Below are 12,357 nucleotides of genomic sequence, written 5' to 3'. Positions count from 1 at the left end.
TAAGATACTGCAATATAGGTAATGCACTAGAACATACTGCACCTATAATACTATGCTACACTGTACAGAGCTGGACTATACTGTAACATACTACAGGATACTCCTTTATTTTATGTAATGTAATATACTGAAACTCACCATCAGATACTACACTATACTGTAAAGTGTTGCACTATACTTTACCATATCATATACACTGTCCTAGCAGTGTTCTGCACTGAGCTGCACCACACTGTAGCATAGCTACGGTAATCCTTCACGCTGGGGGGGGGGCGTGATCTCTCACCTCTTCATGATCTGGATCTCCAGGCACCAGCGCTCCCGGTTCCTGGCGCTCAGCTCCTGCCGGCATTGCTTGATGGCAATCTGCTCTTCCGTTTCCTGCAGTCGGACAGGGGGACAAAAACCACACAGCAGCACCGTCACAAAAGAGGGCAACAGGCACGGCCAGTTCGAACAAGAAACTGACGCGGTCCACAGGACAGGAGAGGCATTACTGGGGGACAAGCTAAGCCTTGGAAGCTCTGTCTGACTGCATCTACGCTTTGTTTGCGATTACAAGTCTTCATCTTTGCACATGTGCCCCAGACAGTCAGCGAGAGTGTAGCAGGATGTGGGCTGAGGCCGGTTCCCGTTTCCTGCGCACGCTGATGCTCGGAGACTCGGCCACAGCTGTCCCACACCAGTCCGGAAGACAGACAGAGGCCAGCCGGTCCCTGAGCCATGACACACAAGCCCCAGGCCTCCTCCCTGAGCCCGGCACGCCCAGGTCCCCATCACTCACTGCGGTCTCACCTCCCTAACGCGGACACCTCACCTCCAAGCGCATCAGCTATCCCAATAGCCCCCTTTGAAGGGTCCTGAAAAAATGTAGCTCCATAGCAGCCAGCTCAGCAGCTGTTTCCTTTATACTTCACATAAACGCATTCGGCAGACTTCCGATGAACAGATCTCTTACATCTCTAGTTAGGAGGTTCACTCTACCAGGCCGCTATGTCCACCTTTCACACCGAGTCTGTTTCCAAAGGGTAATTTAACCCCAGTGAGTCTGTGCTCAGAGGGCAACTTAACCCCAGTGAGTCTGTGCTCAGAGGGCAACTTAACCCCAGTGAGTCTGTGCGCAGAGGGCAATATAACCCCAGTGAGTCTGTGCGCAGAGGGTATTTAACCCCAGTGAGTCTGTGCGCAGAGAGTATTTAACCCCAGTGAGTCTGTGTGCAGAGGGTAATTTAACCCCAGCTTAGCTCATTTTGGCTGCTGCAAGACATTCGTGTGTCCAACAAGTGTGCCGGGAAGCTTCACCTGAACAGCTGGTCCTGGTTTGATCAGGGAGGGAGAAGTCAGAAGCTGGATGAAACTGCAAGTTTTAAACCAAATACATTCTAGTTCTGTAACAGCTGTAACATGCTTGGAGGTAAACTGGCTGTTTTCAGTTTTCTGGAGTGAGAAAAAAATCAAAGCAGAATGGTGGGACTTTAGCTTGTGTAAACTGAACTTCGATCTCCATAGAGGTGCTGTAGTGGTTCAGCTCTGCAGCCTCACACAGCTCCAGGGTTCCGGGTGTAATCACAGCCCTAAACACCTGTCTGTGTGGAGTCTGCATGTTCTTTCTTTGTCGGCATGGGTAATCAGCCAGGTGCTCCAGTTTCAGTCGGACGGTACCCATGTGTCCTCAGTTCCAATTCCTACAACCTGTGTTTTTCCCGGGACAGGATCTGGAATGATACAATGCTCACCAGGAAAAGCAGTCTTCTGATGCTGGGTGGATGGTTGAAGGGATCTTCAGAAACGAGCTAGGTGTCAAAGGGCAAAGTGCAATGTATGACCCCAGGATGACTTATTGACTGGATTGCTTCTGTGAAGCTTCGGCATGTCTGCTTGCGAGAGACGTTCTCACAGCTGTGTGGGGCAGGAAGTGGACGGGGGGAGTCTAATTGTTGTGACACAACGCCCGCAGGGCTCTCTAGTGCAGCCCTCAGCTGGCAGCTGGATGCAACATTCACACACTTCCCCCTGTATCATTTCCTGTCATTGAAATTTCAGAAATCAGGTTTGAACTTTTGATTTTTTTGCTGAATTCCTGCTACTCTTAGGCATCGCTGCAAACAGCAATCATAGCAGAATCAGAGGCAATGAACCAAACAGGAAACAGAACAGGATACGAAAACCATCAAAAAATTAATTACAGCAACAGGAAAATGTAAACGAAGCCCAGGGCTTGTTTAGAGAGAAAAGTGAGCCTGCAGCTCTTATTTACACTGTCCAAATACTGGCAGGAGCAGAGTGTACTGATAATATCAGATGTGTCTGATGCTACTTTAAGAAAAGAAGCTTGTGTGTATCAGCCCATTTCTATACATCTGATCTTTTTTCACAAATCCTACCAAAGAGTGTGCCAAAAACTACAACAGAGAGAGAGGACAGTCCTGTCCATACCACAAACCAGTCACTTCACACAGGTGCAAGAACACGTGTGGACCAGCAACAGCTCTGTCAAGGTCTGACATCGGACACATCTTATATTATCAGTACACTGATACTGCTCCTGCCAGTATTTGGACATTGTGCTTCGTCAATGACAGAAGCAGAGGGGCTCTTTGGGAAGGTTCCCTTACACCACTTACAGGTCAGGTCTGGGCAGCAGCGTGATGGACAAGGCTGTCAGTGGACTGGACCCCTCCTCCACAGTCAGACACCAACTCCCCTCCCCACCCACAGCCAGATCACACTGTACATCAAGAGACACGCTGACGGTATGATAGCCAGCTGTATGACCTCAACTAGTGGAACAGATGGGCAACAGACAACCTAGCCAAATCCCAGAAGACTCTGACCGAGCAAGAAATTCAGAAAAAACATCTAAAAACACACTGCATACACCCAATAAAACAGGCATCAATTAGGCTTTACAAGATTGAAATCATTTATCTGAGAAATCATCCTTGAACTTAAAAAATGCACTCGAAAAACAAAAACAAAAAAAGAATGGATTGACACAGACTGCAAAAACACCAGAAAAGCACAGCAAGTACTACCAAATTAAAAACCCCGATAACCACACAACAGATTTGGACATCAGATACAGTGAGATGGAAACAAACACATCCTGTAAGGGAGAAAAATGGAACGTTGACAACTTACAGAAACTGAGCAGTCAATAAACTGAGACAGAAACATAAATACAGATGATACAGAGAGCAGAGAGTAACAGAGCTGACAGGACCATGGAGCTGAGACAGAAACATAAATACAGATGATACAGAGAGCAGAGAGTAACAGAGCTGACAGGACCATGGAGCTGAGACAGAAACATAAATACAGGTGATACAGAGAGCAGAGAGTAACAGAGCTGACAGGACCATGAAGCTGAGACAGAGCTGAAAAACAAATACAGATGAATATGCGGAGCAGAGAGTAACGGAGCTGTCCTAGAGAGCCGAGAAAGATGCACAGCAGCAGAACATGACGAAGACAGCTGGCACAGACCTTGCGGACATGGCTGCAAGGTGGACAGAAACGAGACCAGGGCTCGCACTGGCAGAGAACCGGCAGGATCGCAGGGATCACAAGCAGACAGAGGTGACCGAGTCGCAGGGCCGACGCCGTACCTTGTTCTGCCAGCGGGTGACGTTGCCAAAGCCACCAGTGCCAAGTCGCTCCTTCAGCTCCCAGGGGCCACAGCTCTGGAGCTGCTGGGAGGGCGGGCGGCTCATCGTCTCAGGGGCGGGGAGGCACACTGTACTCACACAAAGCAAACCGCCGAGGCTGCTGGGAAGGAAAGAGCGGCAGTTAAAATTTGACTTTGGTGCGGCACGACGATTCCGCTTTTAACAAACGTCAATCCTGTCCCGGTGATATTTTTGCCTTGCATTATTTATATCCTCAGCTGACCATCGCATAAAAACAATCTTTACAATTATGAAAATGAGCAAAAAAAGCAAATTGATCCGTCTCACGGCTCACACTTCTCCGGACCCTCTCTCTCTCCTGCTCAGCAACCCCTCTTCCTCTCTTTCTGTCTTCTCCTTCCTCTCTGGCTCATTCACACTCTCCCATTCCTCCCCAGGAGTCCAGCTGCAAAAAACCACCAGCACGCAGAATGACCTGGGGCCCCTGTATGGGTCCTGCAATTGTTCTGGGGGTGGTGAACGATAACTTTGCAGCTTTTGTAACAACAACACTGCCTTTTTTTGCCAAGAGAACAATCTGCGTTTCCCCTCTGTTGGAGCACTGCCCCTCACTCTCTGCCACAGGTCCTGGCCCCGCGCTAGCCAGTACGTAAGGAAGGGCACAAACCAGAGGAGGCTGCTATACTCCTTTCTTCTGGTTATTACAAACGGGACACATTCCAGAAATGAGAAACTAAGTGGGGAATCATTTAGAACTTCAAATAAGTGGCATAATACATCTACTCCTGCAGTGCTTATGTACAGTAGATTAGATCTGCTGGCCGGCATTGCTCATTCATAGCGCATCATTTCAGATGGCATTTCCTGACAACAACCACGAGTGTTATGGGCTTTTCAGCTCACATTGGGCTGATTTCTTCAAACACAATTCCTACACAGGTCAGATCAGAGCAGCAGGGATGATTTTGTGTTTTTTGCGAAAGGGGTCCACTAACCCAGAAAAATCCCCTCTAGTTGAACAGACGTAATAAAGGGGTGGTTGGTAGCCTATTTGCTCGGACAGTGGGATGCATCCTGCTTCTATGATCTCGGTTTCTGTCATCATAGCATGCTCACAGAGACCTTGCTCACAGCACTGCTGCTACTTGAAATCCTCCAGATTTGTTTAAACTGATGCCAGTCAGAAACGTGGTGCTCTGCCTGTAAATACAGTATCTTTCAATACATCTCCGAGTGTGTGTGTGCACTGCAGTGTGCCTGTGTGTACAGCATCTTTTAGCACATCTCTGAGTGTGTGCACCACAGTGTGACTGTGAGTACAGCATCTTTTAGCACATCTCTGAGTGTGTGTGCCTGCAGTGTGACTGTGAGTACAGCATCTTTTAGCACATCTCTGAGTGTGTGTGCCTGCAGTGTGACTGTGAGTACAGCATCTTTTAGCACATCTCTGAGTGTGTGTGTCTGCAGTGTGACTGTGAGTACAGCATCATTTTTCAGTGTGTGTACAGTATGTTTGAGCACATCTCTGAGTGTATCTTTTAGCACATCTCTGAGTGTGTGTGCACTGCAGTGTGCCTGTGTGTACAATATTTTCTGTACACAGTGCGTGACTGTAATGGAAACAGGATATAGGTCTGTGCACAGAGCCCCAGAGAGAGGGAGGAGGTTCCCAACCCTACCCAGCACCTCTGACACCCTTCACTGACTGATTCCTTTCTGCGCTGAGCATGGCCTTCAGCTAAATATGCCCATTTGTCATCATTTATACACACATCAGTTTTCATAAACATACTGGTAAAAGCCGAGTTTGCATGAGCAGGAAGCAGCATAGATGAGTGCTAATTTTCATACTGGCAGTAAGATCACTATCAGTCTGAATCAGGAACCATCAATCCACAGTTTCAATCCAATTTATTCAACCCCACCCTTGTTAGACTGACTGTGCCAACTATCAATTAAATAATCACGTGATATCAATAATGATGGCTGGAGTAAAATTCTGCAACTGGAGATCACCCCGTGCCTGTTTTAGGCTGCTGTCTTTTACAGGTAGACCAATGGAAGTCGAAAAACAGCAGGCAAGTGTCATAATGTCTGAAGGAAGGGAAAATGCTATATCAAAGATACTGAGTGAGTATGTGCTGCAAGGTTTCTGCAGCACTAAATATTTGAGCAGCTGCAACACCAGCAGTTATGAAGTAGGACGGCCCAAATATTTGCCCTTCACAAATGAAAATAAAGCTGGTGTCATCTGGCCTGGCTGGAGTAATGTACACAGAGTTTTTTTTTCTTCATACTGCGTGTGAATGGGAATGATAACGATGACGACTGCTGCTGCTGCTGCTGCTGCTGCTGCTGACACACAGCATGAAGTGTCCTTTCTGTGGGGAAGGAGTCCAAGACGCTCTCCCCTGTTCCTCTGTGGTCAGTGGGTATTTCCGTGGATACATCTGACAGCGTGCCTGCGCCCACGCCAGCGAACCCGCCTGATTAATAAACTAGCGTGTGAGTCAGAAGGCAACGTTACGGCGAGTCCTGCAGCCGATCTGTTTTGGCCAAGGTCTGGCGCACTACGAGTACGAACTCTGTGCACGGCAGGCGACGTCACGCGACGTCACAGGGCGCTGCCACAGAGGGAAGGCACAACACTCACAATAACATGATACCCCGATACTGCAGAGACAGCAAGAGTGACTCAAACACATCCAGACAGCCTGGTGTTCTGCCAAACAGCTGGGCCCAGTAGCACTGCAGGGTTCTGCCAAATAGCGTTTCTTGTGAAAAATGGCTTGGAAATACTAATGAAAGGGAAATCGCACATTTTCCCTCAAGTCAGGCTGGGTGGAATGTTTTCTCCTCCATCGCCCAGGACAAGCTGTGATCCTGATCTTCTCTGGCCATATTTGCACAAGGAATTAAGATCAGAACGCTGCTTGGGGAATTCTTCAAAGCCTTGTTTGAAAGGATCTGAAAACAGACCTGATTTTTCTGGTGCCGAAGAGCTTGATTTAGGGAGAAGAGACAGAGCACTGTAAAAGAGGAGGCTCTGGCTGAGGAGAGGTCAGACCTGGTGCTGAGGAGGACACACGGTCTTCCTGGCTCAGTTTTCACTCTAGCCCTTGATCAGTTAATCGATTCAATTGCTACACATACTTTAGTTCCTCTCTGTGCATCTGCTCTCTTCTACTTCCATTCACAATGCTGTGAGCCCCCAGTCAGGATTTTACATCTATATTTATATTCATATGTATGATACGATTTTCTGTGTACTGTTCTGTTCTAGTTTGTTCTTGTGTGTCCGGACTGTGAGTAACTCTTGTATTGTATTGTATGTATTGTACTATTATTATATAATTCGTTACACTGTGGCTGTGTTGTGTGTGTTAAGCTGCTGTTGCACTGCAATTTCCCTCACGGGATCAATAAAGTATCTATCTATCTAGTCCCTAGTGGGGTCCCCCCCACCATGCACACGGAGGACAGACAGACAGGTGAACCCTGGACCAGTCGATAACCAGCGAAGCCCAGGGCTGTCGGGACTGCAGGCCCGTGTGATGGACCTGGAGAGGGTCACAGGTGAGACCTGTGTTCAAACTGGACACAGGTGTGCGCCTTCACTGGAAGAGCTGCTGAAAACACAGGGGACGTGACGCCCACAGCTCCTGCACGCAGGCAGCAGGTAAACGAGCCAGCCAGCCATGCTGCAGAAGCTGACAGGGGGGGCTGGGATGACAGGCCTGTGCCGACCCAGACGTGCAGAGATGGGGCCACATGGTCCTCCACCTGCCTGCGAGCATTTCTGATGTGCTGTAAAGCAGCAGCTAGTGCAGGTATTTACCCTGAGTGATTCTGAACATGCTTCCTCCAGTACCAGGTGGAAAACCGCAGGGCCTCTCAGATACACCGTTTTAGTCTCAAGTGAGTGCCAGTTAATGCTTCACTGTTGTGTAGGGTGGCTCAGTAGCACAGTGGTTAGCATTGCTGCCTCACTGCACTGGGACTCTGGGTTCAACTCTGGACCTGGGCTGCTACCTTTGTAGAGTCCGTATGTTCTCCCTGTGTGCGCGTGGGTTTCCTTCCTGTGTCCAACCACAGTCCAAAGCCATACGGGTACGTTAACTGGCTTCTGGAAAAACTGGCCTTTTTGTGAGCGTGTGTATGTTATGTGGGTGTGTGCATGCATGGTTGTGTCTATGTGTGCCTTGCAATGGACCGTCCAGAGTGTATCCTGCCTCACACCCAATGCTTCCTGGGATAGGCTCTGGACTACCATTACCCTGAACCGGATAAGCTTTACAAAGTGATCATGTGACATTATACATATTACAGCTCCTGCACCAGTACGTATGGCAGCTGAATCTCTCACTGAGGAGAGCACTGATCAGGCTACACAAGGGGGTCAAATTCCCACCATTCCCAGCTCACCAACTATGAGCCAGCATGGCAGCTCTTGACTAACTCCCTCATTGACAAAAATCCTCTCCGCCCAGACCCTCACAGCGTCTCCTCCAAACAGCAGTGAATGGTGATGAACCAAAAGGCGGTCAAGAGCACAGGAGGTTACAAATGAGAACTAGGAGGAGGCCTCATCTAGCGCCTTCGGTAGCTAGTTAAATGATCTGGAGATCTCATCCAGCTGTAGAGTTCTTGGTAGAAGCCGGGATATAGACTTCAATCACACAGCTGATACCATGTTCCCCACCCCCACCACCCTTTGTCTAAAGTAGTGCCTCCTGTCCTGACTGGAGGATCTCCTCCAGCTGCCGCGAAAGAAGCCAGGACAGCGGCTTCAACCACACGGCTGGGTAACTTGTTCCACACTCCCACATCTCTTTGGGCAAAAAGGTGCCTCTTGTTCTCGGTCTGAAACACAGGTTCAAGCTGTTTTTTTCCCTTATATCCAATAGTTCATCTTTTACTTTCCAATCAGAAGAAGAGATCCAGAAGGAATCTGTTTGCTCATCCCCGGCCTGATTCCAGAGTAGCAATATCTATTCTCTAATGTAGTGACCATAACTGCACACAATATTCTAAATAGGGTCTTACTAGTGTATTCCACAGCTGTAACATAAGATCCCTTCATTTAAATTCTATGCTTGTAAATTATATATCCTGGCATTTTGCTGCCCCACACTGACTAGAGAGGTGTTTCTGTTGGCACATTATTTACATGAGTCTATTTTATCAGTAGTCTCCTCTAACTCAGCGATTGCCGTTTTGCATTTAAAGAGTGTTTTTTTCCACCTGCACAATCCTGCATCTGTCTCCATTAAACATTCCCGCCAAGTGTTTGCCCAGTTTTGAAATGTATCTAAATCTTTTCATTTTCCATTTGCAGTTTCTTCAGTGATTGACAATCATCCTAATTTAGTAGCATCTGCAATGTTGACTAGTTGACGACCCACATCAGAGTCACTGATCAATACAGTATTAGGAAGAGCCGTGGTCCCAGTACAGATCCTTGTGCTAGTTCACCATTTACATCACCTCGTATCTGTACTCACATTCCCTTTCCCTGCAGAATTAAGGGCAGGCAGGACTTCTAGGGGACTGTGTCGCCATAGTGGGTTAAAAACCAAATGAGCTCTGGTTCTGCTGTTCTGACCTCTCTAACGACGATCTCACATCCGTCTCATGGCGACCTGGGAAAAGGGTCACTCAACGGATTGGATGCGCTCATTCGGAACACGGGCGAAGAGTGTCCACAACAGCAGGCTCTGTGGCCGCTAGGGACTACAGTCCTGGACACTATGGCGCTGACGCTAGGAGCACTCACAGTGCTCACACTGCAGGAAACAGTGTGTCACACAGTCAGTGCAAGAGAGATGATATACTGTAAATATATACACCCACTGGCAGTGAGGTCACGTTCAGACTAGGAGAGAAATACTGTAAGATTCTCACATATTTATTATTATTTTTAGAGTACTGGTGCTACCTGCTCCGAGCAGGTGAGACAGAAAAAGGCCCCACAGGGAGTGGAACAGTTCTGTATCGGCTGTCGATATCTGCCTCCACCAGGGAGAGGGAATGTGCTTCAGGCGATATCAAGCTCTTACCTGCGTCGATAACGGAGACGTGTTTCTGTCAAGGTGTTAAAATCGACGCCGCAAACACGCCAGTCTCAGTGGATATTTTCTCATAGACAAATCCCTGAATAAATGACCAACAGGCATGATCGTAAAAATCTCTCCGTAAAAAAAGATCTTTATATTTCTTTTTGCCAGCTGTGGCTGAACTCCACGTATAAAATGTATATTTTTTTTCAGTGGTCTACGAGTAACTGAATAAGGGTAAGGTCAGAGATATAAAAATATGTATGCAAGCTTACAAACTTAAAATCTGTTTAAAAGAAGAGAAGTTGTTTGCAAACTTTCTCCGTTTGTCAGACTCACTTCCTGAAAAGGCAGCTTCCTGGCAGTCACGTGGTTGGTGAGGTCGCTGGCGCGTGATGACGTCACTAGGAAGACTGTCACCGCGTTTCCAGTAGCTGCTTTAGTGTATCGGGACCGAGCTGCTCTTGACGCATTGTAATACTTTTTTTCTTCATGTAGAAACTAGGTCGACACTTTTATGTGTTTTATGTTTTAAGAGGGGAATTGCGGTGTAGCGTGACAGTCGGTTCTCAGCCTCTTGAAGTCACGCGAGGTGCTCCGAAGGAGCTCTTGACACCACAGATATTGTTCGTCTTCTTGGTTTTGTTTCAAAGCACTCGTTCACATTTACAGCGAGGCCATACAGAAGAGTGTGCCTGCGCTGTCGATCTCTCACGCTTCCACCCTAGTCAACAAACTCCCCCGTTTCTTCAGTATGTGAGCGTACTGTACCTGTTCCTCCAGACACAAGCTCGGCTGGTGTGTTGCCCTCTGCGCTGTGTCAAGTGCGATGTGTTGCATGACTAAGACTGAACGGTTATTCTGGAATTCACCTCTCCCAGCACCTCAGCGCGCTCCAACTGCGACTTTCCGTTTCGCCTAGAGTCACCATATTTCACAAATCCGAACAAGGACACACAGGAGGCGGAGGGGGGGGGTGTAGGTAATATTTATAGAAGTGTATCCGGGGTTACCTGATTGGGATATTCACTCAAGAGGACGGGGGTGTAGGGGCTGGGGGGAGGGGTATTGGTGATGTCTCCAGTAGATATTTGTACGAGAACCGTTTTAAAAGAATGTGGGGAAAAAGATTAAAGGAATAACTTTTAAGACATTTGAAAATTCCACCAGGGTGGGGTTTTAAGGGGCAAAAAAGGAGGACATGTCTGGGAGAATCCGAATGGATGGTCCCCTGGATTTTGCCCTGACACCTTCTGTCTACTGGCGGTGGTGCCATAGAGTGCCGGTCTGCGGCTTTGGATTCTCTGCCGGGACGCCCCGTCAGTAGTCTGGGATAACACCAAGAAGAAGAAGATCAGGAAGGAATAGAGAGGGTGAGGAGCCAGCTGCCAGTAAACCCCACAGCTCTACCCTGGCTGTACCCTTGTGTAATCTGACATGTTTGTGCTTTGCTTAGCGGTAAGTCCAATAAGATTAATAATAACAGTGGCAGCAATTGGGGTGCAGTCTTGCTGTCCTGGTCTTTGCTGCTGCTTGCTGATCCTAGCCTAGGGTGACTGTCTGAGGGGAGTCTACATGTTCTCGCTGTGCACCCTTGGGACTTCGCCGGGTGCACTGGTTTCCTCCCAACTCCCAGCGATGTGCTGGCTGAGCCCCTCTCTGCAATGTCAGGTTGTTGCTTTATCCTTGGCCCAGCAATGAACTGGAGAGCCGCCCCACACTCTCGGTCCCTCCTCTCCTCCCGAGCTGCTGACCCCCAGCTGGGTCAGTCACAGGAAGGGCTGACCGTCCCGCAACAGCAAATGACCTGGTCTCCGTCGAGGCAGTCCAGGAGACAAGTGTGACATTCGAGAGAACCAGCAGTGGTGCGTTCTCTCACAATCCGAAGAAACAACAGTTCAGACAAGGACAAGGGTGGCTGAGAATGGCCGCACAGCACCAGAACGTGGTGCCAGAAAAGATCAGCTACTGCCTTAGAATTCAGTTCTGTTTGCTGCAGCCCAGTATGTGATTTCCTGTCACGACCTGAGGTTTTTATTAACCTGAGATGATGAAGATGAATTATCTATTAATGTCATATATACATTAGTCCGGAGAAGCTCAGAGAAGGGCCGGGAGAGAGAGTGGGTGAGGCCAGTGGGAACTGTGCCCTGTCTCTTCTCCACACTGGGGGGGTTGTGAAATTCGAGGAGCTGGGGGGGGGGGCAGACAGGCAGAAAGGAGGAGCAGGTGTAATCGGTTCCAGGAAGTGAGATGTGTGTGCGCAGTGTGGGGGCGGCAGACAGCACAGGTCCACATTACAGTCAGAGACAGGCCGTGCGCTGGTGCTGCTCGGCAGGCTGTGTGGCCCAGTGTGTGGCGGGACAAGTGCTGCGTTCCGATTAGCTCAGAAGATTTGGTTCTGACAGTTTAGTGACAGGGGCTCAGCACAAGATTCCCGGGATCCACAGCTGTTTCCCTCACACATACGGACGGGGGAGCTGGAGAGGAGACTGAATTCTCACACCTGTGACTCCTCTAACTGACCCCAGTCTGACCTCCCATGATCCCATGTCTCTGGGCCGGCATTACCTATTATCAGACATGTGTGCCTGTTGCACCTCAAGCATGTTATGAACAACAGGGTGAAGCAAACCACGATGAAGTACAAGCTCAGTGACCACAGCCAGGCC

General features: G+C 48.6%; 1 protein-coding gene across 4 annotated transcripts in view; it reads right to left on the bottom strand.

Moving 5' to 3' along the window:
- Positions 1-10,516, bottom strand: part of ikbkb (inhibitor of nuclear factor kappa B kinase subunit beta) — a 33,109-nt gene extending 22,593 nt beyond the window's left edge. Inside the window, exons 1-3 of one of the 4 annotated variants that reach the window (XM_088932653.1) lie at positions 10,457-10,516; positions 3,609-3,765; positions 287-381 (exon numbers count right to left, since the gene is read on the bottom strand). In XM_088932653.1, coding sequence (XP_088788779.1) covers positions 287-381; positions 3,609-3,713 — 200 coding nt within the window. In that variant the 5' untranslated portion in view covers positions 3,714-3,765; positions 10,457-10,516. Of the gene's footprint in view, positions 1-286; positions 382-3,608; positions 3,769-9,688; positions 10,036-10,456 lie in introns of those variants that run through there. The other 3 variants (XM_088932645.1, XM_088932630.1, XM_088932638.1) reach the window with 3 other exon arrangements.
- Positions 10,517-12,357: the final 1,841 nt, after the last annotated feature.

Source organism: Atractosteus spatula, chromosome 2 (genome assembly GCF_055471065.1).
Source record: "Atractosteus spatula isolate fAtrSpa1 chromosome 2, fAtrSpa1.hap1, whole genome shotgun sequence".
Taxonomy (NCBI): Eukaryota; Metazoa; Chordata; class Actinopteri; order Semionotiformes; family Lepisosteidae; genus Atractosteus; species Atractosteus spatula.
Note: the sequence above shows the minus strand (reverse complement) of the source record. Positions and strands in the feature narration are given on the sequence as shown.